The 20,651-nt window shown below is 39.8% G+C and overlaps 1 protein-coding gene across 3 annotated transcripts; it reads left to right on the forward strand.

The window, feature by feature from the left end:
* Positions 1-11,535: 11,535 nt before the first annotated feature.
* On the forward strand, positions 11,536-19,730 carry znf865 (zinc finger protein 865). Of its 3 annotated transcripts, XM_066674499.1 has the most exons (4): positions 11,536-11,690; positions 12,257-12,310; positions 13,109-13,331; positions 13,709-19,730. In XM_066674499.1, exon 4 carries the CDS (start codon positions 13,762-13,764, stop codon positions 18,376-18,378), a length of 4,617 nt encoding a protein of 1,538 aa, XP_066530596.1. In that variant the 5' UTR covers positions 11,536-11,690; positions 12,257-12,310; positions 13,109-13,331; positions 13,709-13,761; the 3' UTR covers positions 18,379-19,730. The 3 variants fall into 3 exon arrangements, with proteins under 3 accessions (XP_066530596.1, XP_066530594.1, XP_066530595.1); XM_066674497.1 differs by lacking the exon at positions 12,257-12,310; XM_066674498.1 differs by lacking the exon at positions 12,257-12,310 and having other exon boundaries at positions 13,712-19,730.
* Positions 19,731-20,651: the final 921 nt, after the last annotated feature.

Here is a 20,651-nt window from a genome sequence, read left to right on the forward strand (position 1 = left end):
TGATTACAGACACACAAATAATGTAGGGCATGATCTAGTGTAATGTTTCCAATAATATTTTTATTTTTTTATTTTTTTTTTTTTATATATATATTTTCAAAATAAACAACCCATCACTACAACAACACATTACAGCGTGTCCGGTGAATCTCACAACGTTGTCTGAATGCACTAGCATTTACATTTATTAAAGTATTACTCAGTATATGTAGATTGTTATTCAAATTTAGGCACATTTATAGCAATAACCATTGTAAAGTCTGTTGTAATTTCATTTTAATATAAGTATATTTTTCATTGCACCAAATTATTGAGCCCATGCATTCTCATGCAGTATCCACAATCCCAGCCTATATACTTTATGTTTATTCATCTGGAATGTAAGTGAACACTGATTTCTCATGTATAGGCAGACCTCACTGGCTATGGCCAGGTGGGAGAGAGACAAGGGATGTCCATTCCTGAAGGTTTTTTAAGAGCTCCCATGATGAGATTCCATAGTGTCAGTTCAACTTGGGGACAACATAATTCACTGAGTTCCACACTCTATCTCTGCCAGTTACACAGTGCTGCTAAATGTAAAAACTAGAACATGCTTCATATAACACTTGTCAAACCACTTAAGGACCACTTCACAATCTGAATCGCTTTATAAAATTTGGGGATATTTTCCCCAGTCTTTCCCTTTTCCAGTCTGTTCGCCTGCTTAAAATGTATCTAATACGATTTTGGAGCCCAGGTGTCAGTAAATGGCTAAAACAAAAAATGTCTCTTCCCGGGATATGTTAGATTGCCTGTCTATTGTTTGTTTTAAAGCTCCATTTTGTGTTTACTTTTATTGTCTTATATTAGTACTTGTCTGATAGTATGAAATGTTTGTAACAAAAACACAAAAATATAAGAAATTGGGAAAGGGGCAAATAAGGTTTCACAGCACATATATAACTTGATATATATTTCCTGAGGAAAGTAATGTGTATAGCAGATGTGTCAAGAACCTTTGGGAGTAAGTGGGAGAGAGTGAGAAGAGGGGGCATATGTATTTGTGTTTGTACGTTGTGTTTCTGAAACTCTGTCTATTGCAAACTTTAATGCTGATTGTAGCAGAGACACTCTTTGGAAAGCTGATGCACACTATTCAGACAATTGCTCATAACTCAACAAATGTATTGTGAAATGATTTCATTCATGGTTCAAATGATTGAATTCATGGGTGTTAACGGGGGAATTCCTGTACCATTTAATATATAAATGATGATTGTAAGTGAAAGTATTAAGATTTTATAAGAAAAGTAGGATCAAAGAGTTTCAGCCTAGAGCTAAAGTGGTGATGACATCACCCACTCTAGGGCCCCTCATTGAAAGCTATGGATGACAGAAATATGGAATTAAGCGTTGAAGAAGGAGGGCTGTTGTTTTTTTTTTTTTTTTTTTTTTATATTTATATATATATATATATATATATATCGATGTGAGGGGTATTGGTGTACCCAGGCCTGACCATGTGAATTTGGGTGGACATACCTCTAAAACTGACCAAATTAAAGAAGTGTTAATGTTTGGTAAAATGTGAATGGGGGGTAAAATGGGAATGTTTTTTTTTTTTTCAAAAAGCTTAAATTAAGGCATGATGAGCTTCAAAATGTAGAGAGAAGTAACAGGTGTTTCCTGAATAAAATGCCAGAGACTTGGCAGGAGGGTCACAACTAATATGCTAAAATAAGGTTGTCCAAAAGCTAAAACAGCTGCTAATATTGAATCAAGTAATAAAAGAGTGCTAGACCTTTTTGCCCCCTTATTGGCTACTCAGTAGACAGCATCCTGATTGATCAGTACAGGTGTAAAACACAGGGTCATAATTTATACTTGCAATTCTGGTTTGAGCGTGTAACTCACATAGAATGTAGAAAACATTTGTGTCCATTATCGCAAATATGTTAAACCACACTGTTGAAATTAATTCTTTGCCTGTAACCACTTATCCAGTTGAGGGTTGCGTTCGGTCTGGAGCCTACATGGAATTACTGGATGCAAGGCGGTGACACACTAAGGAAGGGGTGCCAGGCCTTTGCATGAAACACACACTCACATATTCACTTGCAGCTATGGATATTTTTACAGTAGCCACCTGCGAACATGTGTTTTTGTATTGTGGGAGGAAAACGGAGCACGTGGAAGAAACCCATGCGGACACAGGGAGAACATACAAAACTTCTTACATTACCTGTGGGCTCAAACCCACAACCCCAAGACCCTGCAGCTGTGTGATGGACACACTACCTGTTGTGCCACTGTGCCACTCCACTGCTGAAATTATATATATATATATATGATATATACGATATATATATCGTGAAGCCATCTTCAACACTTGGAGCAACATTCCCAGTATCCTTCTGGAAGCACTTGTATCAAGCATCCCTAAACGATTAAATGATTGTAGTGATCAACAGGAATGGTGGAGCTACTCATTTTTTGACATTTTTGTCTACTCATTTGTAGACAGTTTTTTTTAGCTATGGTCTAAAACTTTTGATCAGCTGATGAACATCCTATTCCAGTTAAATTGTTGTTTTCCATAAATTGCCTGCTCAAGATCTTTTGTCTTTTGCTCCCATTTCTTCTTTTAGCATTGTGAAGCTCTACTTAGAACCTTCTTAATATCCAATGTGTATACATCTTTGACAAAAGTTAACCATTTATCTTGTTGAAAAGGGGTATTTGGTATTGAAATCACTGATGCTTTCAGCCCAAATCAACGCATCCAGATTAATTTAACAGAAAACAAATTTAACACCACATTGGGAAGGCTCTGTCTTGAATCTTCAACCCTAGATAATGCACTGCTGTGACCTTACCTACTGAGCCACAACAATAGCGTTCATTTGCCTGTATACTACAACTCATGTAGAGAGGACATGAGTCATCAAAAGAAAAATTTATATTTAAAAACACTATTTAATTACTAAACATGCAAGTGGTTTATATTTTCCCCATTGTAATCCTCCTTATCTGTTGTTATTGAGTTGGATGGCAAAGTTAGGATTTGAACCCTGGCCTCCCAGAGTAAACTGACTGACTGACAGATGGACTAACTAACTGAGTCAGACTCTGTGAACTGCCATTAGGGAGCTAAGAACTGGTGTCTCTATGGCCTAGATGGTGCGCCTTCTTCGACTCTTTAATGCAAACATTTTTTCTTATGATTTATGCAGTTTGAATGAATCAAGAAGTGTGTGACTGGCTGGAGGAAGTAGGTTTTGGTGCTTAAACACATTTGCTGGTGAGATGTTAAAATGACATATCAGTGTCCATGATGTCATGTTAAAACCAGCTCACACAACAGATATCTGAAACACCTGGAATAATACCATCAGTTTGAACCTGACTTTGTCATTAAATGTGGCAAAAATGGAAGCCCTTAGATATACAAAAATATCACTCAAAAAACATATAGCACAAAAACACAGCACCAGAATTGAAGAGGAAAATACCTTGAAGAGGCCCACATCTGCTCCCTTTTTTTGAGAAAGTAGCAGATGTGAAAAAAAATGAAACATCATCTCGCCTTTTTTCCCCTCCAGCTTCAGGAGATTCACACATTACCCCAAGTAGTACAAACCAGTATTGCTGAAGGTGTTGGGGAGCTTTTTCATAATTTCAGTGAGGACTATCAAGATTTACTAAAAACGTTTCTGGAGGAGAAGAATGAAATAGGTCAAAATCTCAACATCCTTTTGGAGGAAAAGTTCCACTTTTCCACTACAAGGCATCAATTAATTTGGCCTTATAGAGCCAACTGAGTACTTGCTTTTGCACAATTCAAATGGCAAAAAGGAATCCTTCCAATATACCCCAATCCTGAAAGTTCTGCCAACTATTGTCACAAATTATTTTTTAAGGGATATAAGGGTGTCTACAGGAGACATTCTACAGGATTTTCATGATGGGTCTCTCTTTTAGGATTCACCCTTTTTTCAGTGTCTCAGAAAACAATTAAAACACTGATGAATTAGAAAATTTTAATTGTTCGGTATCTAAAAGGTTGAAACATAAAAATATTGACTTTTCATTTACTTATTGCAAACCTGCCCCCAAGGTATAGCTCACAACTACAGAACATCCATGTTACTGTCATTGTAAGACAGAAGTTTGTGGAAATATGGATATGAACCAGTGGTGATTGCTCTAAGACTGCAAGGAAGCTCAGTTTCCCCTAAAATGTAAAAAAAAATAAGTGATCAAGTATATACTGTTGTGTGTACGTCATTGAATAAATATGCACTACAACGTGCTCAACTTTTGTTCAGAATCGGCTTCTTATCGCTGGTAAAGACGCGGCTTTCCACTCAATCATTCCTAGACGAGTCAGCGATCATTTGGTTTAAAGATCCGTGGGAGCACAGGCGGACACACTTCACATGGGCCAAGGCCGTTTAAGCAGCCTAGCTCTGCTGGCCATTGAGAGGACACTAGTCAAGTCCCTGGAAAAGACGCCTTGTTGGTACGACAGGGTCACAGATCATTTTCTTAAAAAGGAACGGAGGGTAGAATTTACGTATAAATAAACCGACACATTTTATGATGTAGGCCGAAATTGAGCTTCCCCTCCTTGAAAGACCAGCATCCGCCACTGATATGAACCTGTTGTTAGGTCACTGATTTGTGACTTGTTAAGACTTCAAGCTGATGGCGTAACTATCAATATTCACAGCAAGGAGCACACAGTCAGAGGGGCACTTGTATCCATTGTATCAGACAATCTTTTTGCTCACTCTTTGGCTGGATTCTCCACTTGTTTCAGCAAATGAAGGATTTATGCCACTATTGCCACCCACACAGATGAATATTCCTTTGTACTGCATACACCTGCTGTTCACAAATATCATTTAGACCACCCTGACAGAAAGGTATTGTATGATTTAACAGGACCATGCACTTTTGATGTCATACCACATTTTTTGGTTTCTGAGAAACTTCCCCCAGATGTAATGCATGATGTTCTGGAAGGTGCCATTCCACATACAATTAAATTGATATTGCAACAGTTTCATGGTGAACAAACTGTAACCATGATTTTCCCATACAAAGATATAGATATTTGTGAATGCACACATTGGATGGTTACCTCTTACTGCATTGCTTGTGTCATATGTTGAATGCAATATACGCTCAGGAACACAGAGACCTCGGAGAGGATCACAGGAGCACTGAACCTCATATCTCTACTATGTGTACCGAGATGCTCAAAGTTAACCCAAACATTCTATCTTTAAAGGACTGAATGAAATGTACACATTATTTCAGAAGAACCATAATGGCAAATGGAAAAGCAGACAAAATAATTGAAAGGTTTCCAGTTCATTCTGCACTAATATTTTGTTCCTCCCTTCAGCTACTGTATAAAATAAAAGAACAATTTCTCATAGAAGCTGAAACCTTTACAATATGAAAGGTTTTTTGATTGAACTCCCTGGGTGGGTTCTACATACAACTCATAAAAGGTGGAAAGGTTCTGGGTGCAACCTCAGTTAAGGGTTCTTTGTAGAACTGCTCATGGGAGGTTCTATGTGGAATCTTTCACAGATGGTTCTAGGTATATCCCTTCAGAAGGGTTTTAAGTATAACCTTTATAAATTGTCCTATCTAGCGCTAAAAAGTGTCCTCCTATGAGGACAAGCCAAAGAACCTAAAATGGTTCTTAGCATTTTTTTTTCTAAGAGTGTAGGCCTTAAAATATGAAACACTTCCCATAAGATGATGTAAAAGCCAGCTGTGAACTTTCTGTTCCATGGTCCTTGGGTTATGGATTCGGTCCCCACTCCGGGTGACTGTCTTTGAGGCACCGGGCACGTGAAAAAAGAGGGTGGTGTTAATGGAAAAACAGGAATACTCCAGAGGATTCAGTGCTAAGGGTAATGGAGATTTATTAGAAAAAATGCAAATATAAGCAAATAAACAATAAAATCAAAAGGCCTGACTTAAATCAGTGCAGTTAAGTATATAATAATATATATAACTTTCAAACTAACTCCACTCCAAACTCCTCAGCTCTCCCAGCCTAAGGTGAGTATTCCCCAGCTGGTTTTTCTTTATTTTTTTTTATTTTTTTTTTTGTCTCCCCAGCACTAAGTCTCTCCCAGTCTTATAGGGTAGGTCCCATCCCTGGACTGAAATATTGAACATCTCAAGGGCGTGGCCATTTTGCAAGAAAGGGTTACCCTAATGCTAATACACAGGTTAAAAGTGAACAAAACACTACACTCAATAAAACATAATTTGTATACCCAAAACAATGTGCGCTTATATTAACATTTACTTCCCCTGTAGAACCTAACCGAAGAAACCCCCCTCCCATTAGCTGGCTGTGGGCCCTACGGCACACCTCATGGGCAAGCTCTGTCAACTCCGCCTCCCTTTACTGACTCTATAGGGAACAGACAACAGGTGAGTTTAACAGGTAGGTATTATACTCACCATCACTGGTGATGGGCAACCCCTTTGCCTCACACACAGTCCAAAACACACGCATTGGTAGGTGGACTGGCTGCTCAAAATTGTCCATAGGTGTGTGTGTGAATGTGTGTCACCCTGTAAAGGACTGGAGCCCCCTCCAAGATGTGTTCCTTTCTTGTGCCCAGTGATTCCAGGTAGGCTCCGACCCCACTGTGACCCTGAATTGGATACGCAATTACAGACAATTAATGAATTAATGAATATATATATACACCAATAAATTCACAGTTCAGCAAGGAGTCATATAAGCTAGAACTTCTGAAGGCAATAGAAAGACCAAAAGTTAGCTAACTCTATTCTGTAAATCTGATGGTAACTATTACTAAGAAGGTAAATCTCAATCTTATATCCTGCTACCAAGTGTTTCTATTATTTATTTACAAACTGGATTCCAAAAAAGTTGGGACACTAAACTAATTGTGAATAAAAACTGAATGCAATTATGTGGAGATGGCAAATGTCAATATTTTATTCGTAATAGAACATAGATGACAGATCAAAAGTTTAATCTGAGTAAATGTAACATTTTAAAGGAAAAATATGTTGATTCAAAATTCCACAGTGTCAACAAATCCCAAAAAAGTTGGGACTAGTAACAATAAGTGGCTGGAAAAAGAAAATTGAGCATATAACAAACAGCTGGAACACCAATTAACACTAATTAGGTAAATTGACAACATGATTGGGTATAAAAAGAGCTTCTCTGAAGCCAAGATGGTAAGAGGATCACCAATTCCACCATTGCTGCGCAGAAAGATAGTGCAGCAATACCAGAATGGTGTTACCCAGTGTAATATAGCAAAGACTTTTAAGTTATCATCAACAACCGTGCATAACATCATCAAAAGACTCAGAGAATCTGGAACAATTGCTGTGCGTAAGGGTCAAGGCCGTAAAACTCTACTGGATGCTCAGTCCAGATCTTTCACCTATAGAGAACATTTGGCGCATCATAAAGAGGAAGGTGCAACAAAGAAGGCCCAAGACGATTGAACAGTTAGAGGCCTGTATTGGACATGAATGGGAGAGCATTCCTATTTCTAAACTTGAGAAACTGGTCTCCTCTCTCCCCAGACGTCTGTTGAGTGTTGTAAGAAGAAGGGGGGATGCCACACAGTTGTAAAAAATGGCGTTGTCCCAACTTTTTGGGGATTTATTGACGCCATGAAATTTTGAAACAACATATTTTTTCCTTAAAATGATACTTTCTCTCAGTTTAAACTTTTGATCTGTGATATGTGTTCTATTCTGAATATAATATTAGATGTTGGCACCTCCACATCATTGCATTCAGTTTTTATTCACAATTTGCTTAGGGTCCCAACTTCTTTGGAATCCGGTTTGTATTTATTTATTTATTAAATTTGTCTATTAGGAATGAATATTTTTGTTTGGTAAATCACTAGAATGTACTCAGTGTCCCCATGCTATTATCATAGGCACTGTGTGAATATATTTAATGTATCTGTTAATTATTTGCCAAAAACCCATTCCTATTACTTTCAGTCCTATTACCAATAATAGTAATGAATGAGTGACATCCTGTCCTTAATTTATTTATTAGTGTGACCATTAATCGGCTGAACTGTTATTGATTGATTAAATAATTAACAACCAAGCAATTGTAGTTTTAGTTTTGAAATGGATTAAGAATCAAAGTAAATGTGCAAGAGGATCAATGGGGCATATATTTTACACACGATACAATGTTAGAACAAAATGCTGTGTAATAGCAAAATATTATAATGTATTTACAAAGTAGCTAATGAAAATAGACATGATTATATTAAATTCTACTTAGCAGGCCACAACGTTTACAGTAATTAAAAAATAAATTGCAACAACTAATGCAACGTGTCATTTATTGTGATGCACGTGTGTTTTAGGCAACATACTGAAGGGCAGAGAATAAGAATCAAACCTAAAGGACCTTCAGAAACAAACACAAGAATTTTTTTTATTTTTTTTTAAAGACAGAGAAAACCTACACATAATATGCTAATTACAAACAGAGTAATCTATTTAATAATTTTATTTCTTTTAATGTTGATGATTATGGCTTACAGTCAATGAAAATCCAGGAGTCATTATCTCATAAAATAAGAATAATCAACACAAAACACCTGTCAAGGATTTCCTAAGCTTTTAAAATGGTCACTTAGTCTGGTTCAGTAGGCTACACAATAATGGGGAAGACTGTTGACGTGACAGATGGACACTCTCCACAAGAAGGTCATTGCTAAAAAAGCTAGCTGTTCACATGGTACTGTATCCAAGCTTATTAATTGAATGTTGAGTGGAAGGAAAAACTGTGGTAGAAAAAGGTGCACAAGCAGAGATTCACAAGAAGGGGCCTGCTGCTCGAGTCAGTGCTTCCACACAGATGTATCCAGGACATGGGCTACAACTGTCACATTCCTTGTGTCAAGCCATTCATGACCCAGAGACAACGCCAGAAGTGTCTTATCTGTGCAAAGGAAAAAAAATGACTGGACTGTTGCTCAGTGGTCCAAAGTCTTGTTTTCAGATGAAAGTGAATTTTGCATTTCATTTGGAAACTGAAGAGTCTGGAGGAACAGTGGAGAGACACTCTGCTTGAGGTCTAGAGTGAAGTTTCTAAAATTAGTGATGGTTTGGCAAGACATGTCATCTGCTGATGTTGGTCCACTGTGTTCTATCAAGTTAGCACAGCTGTCTTAACAGGACACTTTAGAGCACTTCATGCTTCATTTTCCAGGAGGACTTGGCACCGGTCCGCACTGCCAAAATGACCAATACCTGGTTTAATAACCACAGTATCACTATGCTTGATTGGCCAGCAAACTCGCCTGACATAAACCCATTAGAGAATCTATGGGGTATTGTCAAGAGGAAGATGAGAGACACCAGATTCAACAATGCAGACAAGCTAAAGGCTGCTATCAAAGCAAAATGGGCTTCCATAACACCTCAGCAGTGCCAGAGGCTGATCGCCTCCATGCAGTAATTCATGCAAAAGGAGCCCTGACCAATTATTGCATGCATATACTGTACCTACTTTTCAGTAGGCCAACATTTCTGCATTAAAAATCATTTTTAAAATTGGTCTTATATAATTTTCAATTTTTCTGAAAAAATTACTTTTGTTTTCATTGGCTGTAAGCGATAATAATCAACATTAAAATAAATAAATGCTTGAAATAAATCACAGTTTGTAATGAATCTATACAGAGTTTCACTTTTTGCGAATTACATAAATTAACTTTTTGATATTCTAAATTGAAATGCACCTGTATGTATGAATATATATCATTTTGGAATAAGTTATAAAAAGATATATATATATATATCAAAAAGCTACATTCTGGTTAATTTAATGTTTAACCTTCACTGAATGGAATACGCTAGTCTTACTTTATTGAATGACTAATGATTCAAATTTTGTATGGGTGTATTTCATTTTATTGAGGCAATCCGATGAATGTGTTGTTTCTGTTTTTTTTTTTTGCAGTTTATATCGCCACAACAAAATCAAGGAATCTGCTCCAGATTTGTCAGCGAGGTCCAGTTACAAACATAGGAGGCATCACCGGCATTCGCCATTTTGAGGGGCAGGGTGGGAGAGAGAGAGGGTGAGGGTGTGTGAGAAAGAGAGAGGAGGGGCGGGAGGGCGGTGTGATGATAAAATGGCTTCATGGCGGAGATGGCACTGGGCTTTACCTTAAACTAACGAATATTTTAGTGCGTCATTTCCCTCCTCCAACTGAAAGTGAATGAACGTGTTTGTATACGTGTTTCGAAAACAAGTATAGCACAAAGCGTTATAAACGTGGACAAAAATTATACATATATACAAAATCCAAACATCATGCCTTGTCTGTCCATCTGCCCAGTGTAGCGTTTCTTTATTAGTGTATATATCTACTAGGTGTCCTGGCGCTTTCAAAACGGATAAAACTGTCGAAAGTCTACCGTTTTTTAAATTGGCTCTTAAACTCTTTGTGGACACTGCTGTTTTTACGATTTTTATGGGCATTTCACGAGTGTAACCAGGCAACCGGGGCTTTGTGTACGGGTCAGCTCTGAGCTTTAGCTTCGGGTCGTGTGTCTTGTGCTGTTTACTCAATATAGTAGTTAATATATTCTTCCGTCCTGTGAGTTCTGTCGGTAAGTTCGCGTCACTCGAGGCTGGATCCACGTTAACTCCGCGCTACTGTCGTTCACGTTTCTCTTGTTTTTTTTTTTTTTTTTGGAGCTCGGTGTCGGACGGTTTTCGTTGCGACACTGGCCGGAACTGTGTCACTGGCCGGAAACGACCACTGTGAAAGCGAACCTGAGCACCCACAGGAAGACGGGGACACTAAAAAAAATGACACGGGGCGGAAAATAATTCGGCCAAAACTAGCGTTTAAAATCGAAGCGAGTCGGCGCGGAGCGCTGCGTCGGTGAAGTTGGAGAGTCCCACGAGGAGCAGGCATTGCCGCGGATAGCGAGGAGTGCGCGCGGTCCGCGGGGTTTCGATTAACGGGAGAGACAACACCGCCGTCGGGCCAATGGAGAGGCCTTCGACTCTGTTTTTCAACGGGACGAGGAGGAAAAATGACCTGCTAACCTGAAATCGGAAACCGCTTTTGTTTTCTAAAAACCGCCGCGTTTCGGCGCCTTTTTTTCCTCCCATTCTCTCCCTCGCTTTCTCCGCTCTTCGAGCAACTTGTTCTGGGGCCGTAGCCTTAACGCTACTCTCCGAGGCTCGAGCGCCTCTGAAGACGGTGGTGTGGCGCCGCGGCGATGAGAGCGGAGCTTCGTCTTTATCTGGAGACATAGAGCCGCGCCGCTTCTGCGCACATCGGAGCAAGTAACCGGCGAAAAACCAAACAAAACCCCCCGCCGTCACCTAAGTACGATTTTCAAACATCAACTTCAACGTTTATTTGGACGCCGCCCCTCCCCCCCCCCTTCACCACCACCACCCCCTCCCCGCCGCCGCCGCACAAACAGCATCCATACTTTCAGAGCTCCTTCGAAAAGGATAGGCCCCAGTTGAAACACGAACTGTTTTTAAACCTTACTTTGAATATTTTTAACGCTTTTAAGAAGTATTTGTGTAATTTGGAGGGATATGGAGAAGTTCTGCCTTTCCGCACTGAGAAATATCTCACTGGAGCAGGAGAGTGATTGAAGCCTCTTAGCTTCTGGTGAGTTTTGGGGCTCTCTTCACACACGTAGTTTCATATTAAACATGAATTTAAAAAAATAAAATAAACAAAACTAATATCTCCTGTAAAACATGTAACTTGTTAACTGTATCTCAGCGCATGTAGGCTACGTTATAATTTTTTTAATCGTCTTAAATATTTGTTTTCCCACCAGCTTGTAATATCTCAAGTTCTGAAAAGCTGTTGCATTTATCTGTATTAATAAACAAACAAACCAAAAAAAAAATTTTTTTTTTTACACAATGGAGCACAAAGTACAAATTGTAGTGTCACAATATGGCAGAGCTACTAGGGCCCTGGTGAAAGATGATCGCACGGTGTAAGGGACATTTTAAAATTTCCAACGGTTGTTTTACCCTTTTTACTTATTATTCAATAACAAATGTACAGTTGAAGGTGTTATATAATATGTAATTTATTTTTCTATATATAATTTCATATTGATAATATTTTTGCTCTATTATGCAATTGTTTATTTATTCATCCGTTATTTATTAATCTGTTTAACACTCTACATATCTATTTTTATCTTCCTTCTGGGCTAGGGAGTTAGTAACTCAGTCCTGAGTTCTGCTCAAGTTCAAGCTGTTACACCATGCGTAAGTCTGGGGTTAGGCGACTTTATAATGTATATTTAGTGGGTTGTCATGATACCGTTAATCAATTTACATATTCCATTACAATATTTTTGCATAATGTGTACTTTACTCCAATGTATTATTGGTTAAAAAAAAGAAAATATAATAAAATAAGTTTTTAAAATATAAATTTTACTTTATTTTGTGCCCATACATGTAAGATCACATACCTTATAATACTGTGGTGCTCTCTGTGATGTAATTTTAAGAGGAAAAATTTGGAGAAGGTCTGTTTTTATAATAAGATATATCAGGTTTTTTAAGATATTCTTTTGTTGACTAGCTGTTCTTAGCAAACGTTTATTAAAACAAATGTAAAGATCACTTGATATTGTGGTATGCATTTGTAACTGTTCTGAATACACTTTTGTAAACTTCTATGTGCTTTATGTGTAGAAGCATATTAGCCTTAATGAATGAATTAATGACTGGCATTGAAAGTTGGCATTTTAATTGTAGCTGGGCAGCCTTAACATTGAGATATTTTTTGGTTGATTTGAAAAAAGTGTTGTACAGCACCAGGCATCATCCACCAGCATTGTTTAATTCAAAAACAGAATGTACAATTTACTTGTAACAGGTTATTTTTCTCTTCCAAATGGCCAACATCGGGATTACGGAATTGAAATCAAAATAATTTATAAATAAATATTTGTAAATTATTTTGATTTTAATTTTAAAACTTGAACAAAAAATACTTTGACATTTGTATATTACCTATTTACTAAATTGCTTTTTTTCTCCATTTTAATTATTTAGGTGAGGCAATTGACGCAGACAAGAGAACCCGCATCTCTTTGATGTGCATCTGGTCTTCCAGCCTGAACTTAAAGAAGCTGGTCCATCCAGTGGACAACCTAATCTTTTACTTGGTCACTTTGATTTGTGAAATGGAAAGACTACATTTATAAGGAGCATTCAAATGGGGACCATTTCTATGAATGCCTGTGAGATAAATAAGTAAGAGAACATTCCCTCGCTGGTAAGATTTTAATCTTGTTTTGATCAGAATATTATAAATTGAATTTTTAACATATCTTCATACTAATAATAGACTAGAATATATATTTTTGCACAATTTGTGCACAATGTAGTATACTTGCTACATGTATTTGCATATAATGATGTAATCATAGATTTCCAGTATTTTACCAAAATACTCAATTTTATTTACTTAGCTGGGATGGAAGTGAAAACATCAAACATTTTTAAGGGGAAAAAACACATTGTTATGGCAGGTTATTATTATTTATTTTTATTTTTTGTAGATTATTAACATTTGTGAATTTTTAATTGAAGATCAGTTTTAATAGTTAATGTATAACAGTAAATTAAGTAGTGGTGTCCTTTTTACTGCAGCAGCAAAGGAACGGGAAGGAGCCAGAGGAATACCCCTCAACTGTGAGAGGGAAATGTTCCAGTTCGGAAAGTACCCTATGGACATTTTAGAAATGCTTAGTGGACACCAGCCTCACCAGTTCAAAGGCCTGGGGCTGGAAAGGCAGTTGCAGCATCAACAGCAGGTTCAGCTTCAACACCAGCAGCAGCTTCAGCAGCAACAGCAACAACAAAGTGAGGCCTCTGGCACTCTTCTCTCTGGACTGAGTCTCGGTTCTCTTCAAGGATCTAGAAGTAATGCATTTTCAGATTCTTCATCCATCTTTGCCAAAATGGGTGCCCCACCTCCACCTATCCCGCAGCAAACGCAGTCCTCGTCATCACAAAGTTCAAGGAAATCTAGCAAGATGAGCAGCAGCAGTGGGAGTGGGACTTCAGCCTCTGGATATCCCCAGTTCTTACGACCCTTTCATCCTGCAGAGGCTGCTCTAGCTCAGGAGCAACTTCATTCAGGCATGGGACGGTTTGATTTTGCAGGAGGAAGTAGTAGTGGCAGTTCTGGAGTAATTGGAGGAGTTGTAACATCTGCTCCCCCACCACCACCACCACCCTTACACCCTGGCCTCTCTGTGCCTCAACCATCTCCTGGACCATCCTCTTCATCGCCTTCTCCCTCCAGTTCAACCACCACATCCAATAATCCTCCTAGCAGTAGCAGTACAGTGGCTGGACTTGTTGGAGCCCAGTCTGATCCCCGTAGTTTACACCAGCAATTTAGTTGTATGCTTGCAGCCAACCAGTACTTCCTCTCTGGAGTGCCTGCCAATGCCAGCTTGGAGCAGTTTTTAGTTCAACAGGGCCCTCATAATCATCTTGGTCTTGCAGACTCGAATACAGGCCTTGCTCCTCCCCCAGCCCTTCACCCCTCTCACACCCATGCTCACCCAGCCCCTCAGCCTCAGCAGCAGCAGCAGCAGCTACCACCCCATGCCTTGTCACACCCTCACAGTCATGCCCATCCACACCACCCTCTTCACCCTGCCCCTCAGCCATCTCCCCTTAGTGGGTTTGATTTTCAAGGTATTCCTGTTCTTTCCTCCAACCAGTTAGCTTCCCTAATGCAACAGGAAGCTGGTCTTCCTCTCCCTCTCCCACTCCATCTTTCCGTCCCTAAGGATGATGGAAAGGGGGATGGTGGATCTGGGGCTGGAGGAAGCGGAGGTAGCGGCAGCAGGAGAAAGAAAGCAATGGCTGGTTACCTGCCCCAGAGGAAGACAGATGGCAGCAGTAGCAGTAGTGGAAGTAGTGCTAACTGCCACAGCAGCTCTGGGGCACATGGTCACGATGGGTCTTCTGGCCTTGTTGGAGGAGGCGGGGGGGTTGGCATGAGGGGTCTTGGTGGTGACCCCTCCTCCATCCTCTCTTCAACACCATCCTCCTCCTCTTCTTCAACTGTCTCTTCCTCCTCTTCCTCTGCCCCCTCCTCAAACTCTGCTTCTGTCTTAGTTTCAAATGTTTCACAAATGCCCAAAACTGATAATCAGTCTGCTATGACACCCACTGTTACACAGCCTGAGCCAGAGCCTCTTTATCACTGTGCAGAATGTGGCAAATCATTCACGCACCTCCCCAGTCTCCGTAGACACATACGTAGCCATGAAGGAGATGTTAATGATCCCAATACCAGTGCAAATACAAACCCAAATACAAGCCACCAGCATCAGTCAGATACAAGTCTCCCACACTCAACTCAGGATGGCATACCTCAGCAAAATGCCCATATCCAACATGACCAAAATCAACAACAGCCCAACCCAGACCCCTCTTCTTCCTCATGCCCTAGTCCAGACAAGTCTTATTGTTGTAATGAATGTGGCAAAGGTTTTAAAAAAAGAGGGCATCTCCTTCAGCATGGCGTCATCCATTCTGGAGCACGTCCTTATGCTTGTTCTACCTGTGAAAGATCTTTTAATCGTCGTGAGTCTCTCACTCGACATGAGAAAATTCATGAGGATAAGCCTTTCCGGTGTCCAGCTTGTGGCCGCTGCTTCAGAGAGAGCACATCTTTGCTTAACCATGCTGCCTCTGGGTCATGTGGAAAACCAGGAAGGGGATCAAGGTCTAGAAGCAGCGATGCTAGTTCAGTGAGTTCAGAAGACAAGGTGGAAAGTGATTTCCAAGGGCTAGGAGATGAAAAGGGTTTGGGATATGAGAAGACAGAAGGAAGCGGAGCAGGGATTTCATGTGATGCCCTTTATCAGCAAGAAAGAGGAGGAAATCCCAACACTGGGGATAAAACTGAATCAAAATATAATTCAGCATACTCAAGAGAGCTCTACCAAACAACCTACCGGATTGATGACTATCGTCGACAACAGGGAAATCCAACAACGTATTCTGGAGATGGTTCTTGTAGTAACAATCTGTCAGGCCCTGCTCTTAGAAAAGCTCCTTTGGCTCCAACACTTCACCCACACCCTCCAAATCAGCAACAACATCACCACCACCAACCACAGCCTCATCTGCCACTCTCTTCACTCCTGGATGACTCTGAAGATGAAGTTACAAGTAGTGCCATGTCTGCAATTGCAGCTGCTGCTGCTGCCTCTGTTTTGCCTGCTGAAATGAACAGCAGTGGAGGACGGGAGGAACGAAGGGACATAATTGGAGGTCTATTAGGAGGACTTGGATTTGGGCCTATGAGTGGCCCATCATCGACATCTGCAGGAAACAGGGGCAATGAAGAGTGCCTAAATGGATCCATGATGCCCTTGTCTCATCCTGCTCAGCAGCAGCAGCCTAATACACAAAATGCCACATCAGACACCAAAACGAAGCGGCCTCGTAAGCCAAGACAGAAGAGGGAACCTAGACCAGGTGGTATTGCGGGAGAGGGAGTGAAGCGTCGAAGAAGTAATCAGAATGGTAGTCGAGGGGATGGCTCTGAAAGGCCTTATTTATGCACTGTTTGTGGACGTGGCTTTGGCAGACGTGAGACATTGCGCAGGCATGAACGTGTTCATACAGGAGAGAAGCCATTTCATTGTGACGTTTGTGGCAAAGATTTTCGAGAACCTTTCCATCTGACTAAACATCAGACTGTTCATTCAGGGGAGAAGAACTACAAATGTTCCCTATGTGGAAAAGATTTTGGATATGCGCAAAGTCTGAAAAGACATGAAAAACTGCACCTGAGAGGTGATTTCAAGCCAAGACGGAGTAAAACAAAGTCTGTAAAAACTGAAGCAGTAAGTCAAGGTAGCAGTCAAACAAATCCCAGTTCTTATTATCCTTTTCCTCAAGATAAAGCTCAAGGCTCCAATGCTAGCACATCAAACCAGCCTCCTCCTAGGCTGTACACCTGTGAAATTTGCTGGAAGTCTTTTCGCCATCATTTCCACTTAACTGCTCATCACCAAGCTATCCATGAGCATGGTGGAGAGAAACTATTCTCATGCGAGGTATGTGGGAAAGCATTTGCTTACTCCAATAGCCTGACAAGACATAGATTATCACAGCATGGGTTGGCACGTGCTGGACCAGTCACCCAGCCAGCAGGAACCGGATCTAGTGGAAACGCTGCATCCATGAGTGAAAGTGAAGCTGCCACCAACGCGCTTCTTCATCTGACTTCAGACAGTGGAGGTCATAGTGTACAGCAAACACATTCGACCATTTCCCATACTCATCTTCACTCTCAGCCCTCTGGTTATTCTCCTCTCTTCTACACACCGGAATCTGGTCCACATAGCTCGAATACAAATGTCCCTTCACACTCCCAAAACCCACACTACTCACACTCCACTGTAGGGCCCCTCCCCCATCAACAGCCAATATCTGGGAAGGGACAGCAGATTTATTCAGGAGTTCCAGTAACCCCCATTCATTCTGCTCCTCATGTCCATATATCTTCCTCTTCACTTTCTCAACACCAACATCACCAGCAGCAGCAGCAGCAGCAGCAGCAACAACAACAACAGCACCAGCAGCACTCCTTTCAAATGCTGCCACAGCATTTGCAACATCCAGTCGTTCAGATGCATGGAGACGTGGCTGAGAAAAAGAAAAAAAAAAAAAAGAAAAAAATTAGATTAGTCAGTGGGGGGCAACTTGTGAGGGAGTTCACTGGTTTTGAAAATGCTCAAAGGCATAGATTTCTTAAAAGAAAGAAACGCAGACTTCGGTATCAACTTAAAATGAAAAAGTGGATTGCCCAGCTTAAATGGGCCAAGTGCTCTGGAGTTGCAATTAATATAGGGGGTGCGACATGGCGGGTGGGTCGACTGAGGTTCAGAGGTCTGAAATCTTTGGTAATCCCCTTAAGGTCCTACCCATGCCCTATTTGTCCCTCTACCACTTTTTCACGGCGGATAACCCTTTCAGTCCACCGTGTAACGAGGCACCCGCCAAGGAAACATGGCTGTCGAGCACGTCTACGATGCATCGTCTGTGGCAAGCGTTCCCGAAGGCTCCTGTCAGCTCTCCGTCATAGGGCTCGGCACCTTTCTCAAGGGTCTTTCTCCTGCCCCCAGTGCACTTCTCGATTCTGGAATAGCACCCTACTACAGCGGCACATATTTGCTTGCCGACATGTTGGCGTGGGAAGAAAAACATCACCAAAGGTTACTAATTATCAGAAAGGAGAGGATCATTTTGCAAGGGTGGGTGGCATTGCTGTGTACAGGCACTAAATATTTTCATCTTAAAAATATGACCTTTCAGACTGAGTAATTTTGAGAGCCACAGAGAAACATGTGATAAGGCACAGTGGAATATCTACTTGGAATCCGCTACATATTAACAGACATCTACACGCATTATGCACATGGGCTCTGGCATCAGCCAAGGGAGTGCCTCTTATAATAAGGCTTGGTTAACAGAACATTAAGCCTGTACCTGATGATTAAAAAAAAAAAAGAAAAAAATCCATTAAAGACATGGATCTCTAACATGGTTTCTCCAAAGGGGAAGAATATTTTAGATTATGAGACTGTTTTTGGTAGCACCTTTTGTTGTTATGGTAGCATCTCTATCCTCTAAAAATGCATTCATTATGTATTTTCGTAACTTTTTTTGTGCTGCGATGATGGATGCGAACCTTTAAGAGTGAACTAATCTGAACAGTAACAATCTCTGAATTAGTCCACCCCCCACCCCCCCTTTACTACTCAGAATTTGACAGTGTAATCTTTCATTATTCTCAAATATATGTAGCTTTCTGTTCCTTTGTGGATTTGTGTTTTTATTGTCCTCTTCCCCCACACCTCTTTCATGTTTTTGGTCTTGTTTGTACAATTATACAAATGCTTGCCCTGGGACTTTGCTGTTTGGAAAGTTAAAGATCATAATAGTGTGTTCTCTAAGGATGACACTTACTGAGTCACTTCAGGCTTCAGGTTTTAAAACTTAACAACCCCTAACTAACGAGTATGGTGAACACTTAGAACCTTAAAATTATGTACAATTTTCTGCAGAACTGATATGGAGAGGGGACAGTATAGCGCAATAGATGCCATGTTCCGTGTGTTTAATGTTTTTTTTTTTTGTTTTTTTTTTTTTTAATGTAATTTTGTAGGTATTTCTATGACAAGTGTTATATCTTTGGTTGGGATGGATTGGAATGAGTGGAAAATCCAGTCCGTACTGTAAAATGCGTATTATATTTTATTATGTATCAGTCATTGTTTGTTTTATTTTTTTTAATTCTTCAAAGTTTTTTTTAATCATTTGTACTATCTGTGGGAGGGTGTGTGTATGTTGTAAGAGGAGGGGAATATGTGTATCAATGTGGATTTTTTTTTTTCTTCCCCCCTTTTCTTTTTTTTCTCTCCCCCATTTGTTTCTACCATTTTTGGTCTGTCTAATCTTAAGCAGTTTAGCAGAGTTCCCCAACACTATTGTATACATTTCAGTACTTAGCTCCTCTGTCCCAATGTTTTAATCCCAGTAAACTAAAATATGAAATATAAATACTAAACTGTTCTTTTTGTTCATTTTTTTTCCTTCATCAATGAAAAGGGTGAGTCCCGCTGAAATAAAATAAAAGGTGAAAATATCTTCCAGGGTACTTTGATGATGATTATTTTTAGATCTAAAACGTCACACAGTTATTTACACTCCACCCTATGATAAACAGGCCTGACATCAAACTGGATGTGACAAAGCAGTTGCCAGTTTACAGTATATAAGTTTAATAATTTATCCATGCGCCTTGCCTGTGTCAGTCTGTTTACCAAGCACGTTTGTTTGCACATGTCCTCTGCAATTCCATACTTGGCGGTGGAATTCCTTCGAGAGACAAAATCATCTATTTGTTCATATTTAGTTCACTATTCTTGGTCTGTTCAAGAGTGTACGGATTAAGGAACAGGTTTAAGCTTTAATTTAAGCTTAAATTGTTCTTTATCCATGAAAAGGAAAAAAAATTGTGTCGTCAAACTATTAAAAAAAATTAAAAACACAGTTTTCACAAATACACATTGAGGGTACAGTTCAGGTACATTTTAGCCACATATGCCACAAAAGTAAATTTTTTTAACAGTCGCATTGTGTGCCTTAAATGTGATATTAAAATACAGACAGTATTCATGGCATTTTCCTTTGCACAACCTGAAAAATATTAAGATGAGTCAAGGGAGTGTATGGAAACAAGCAAAAAATTATATTCCCTGTATATTGACACACCATTGGAAAAAAGATACAGTACACGTACATTACTGTCACTAAAAGTACAATGTAAATGTACACAACAGTGATTTTAAAGTCCAGTTCTGTTCCCTAAAGTGACATTACATTTTCTCCAGAAGGAGATGTGATCATTTGTAAGATTTCACCACTTGTGTAAAATAAAAGAAAAACATATAGGTCCTGGAGATGTAAGTGGGTGTATGAAATCATCACATTATCTACAGTTATTATAGAATAAGGTGCAATTATGTTCCCTAACTGAAGGTACTGAAACACC

Source organism: Hoplias malabaricus, chromosome 6, assembly GCF_029633855.1.
Source record: "Hoplias malabaricus isolate fHopMal1 chromosome 6, fHopMal1.hap1, whole genome shotgun sequence".
NCBI lineage: Eukaryota > Metazoa > Chordata > Actinopteri > Characiformes > Erythrinidae > Hoplias > Hoplias malabaricus.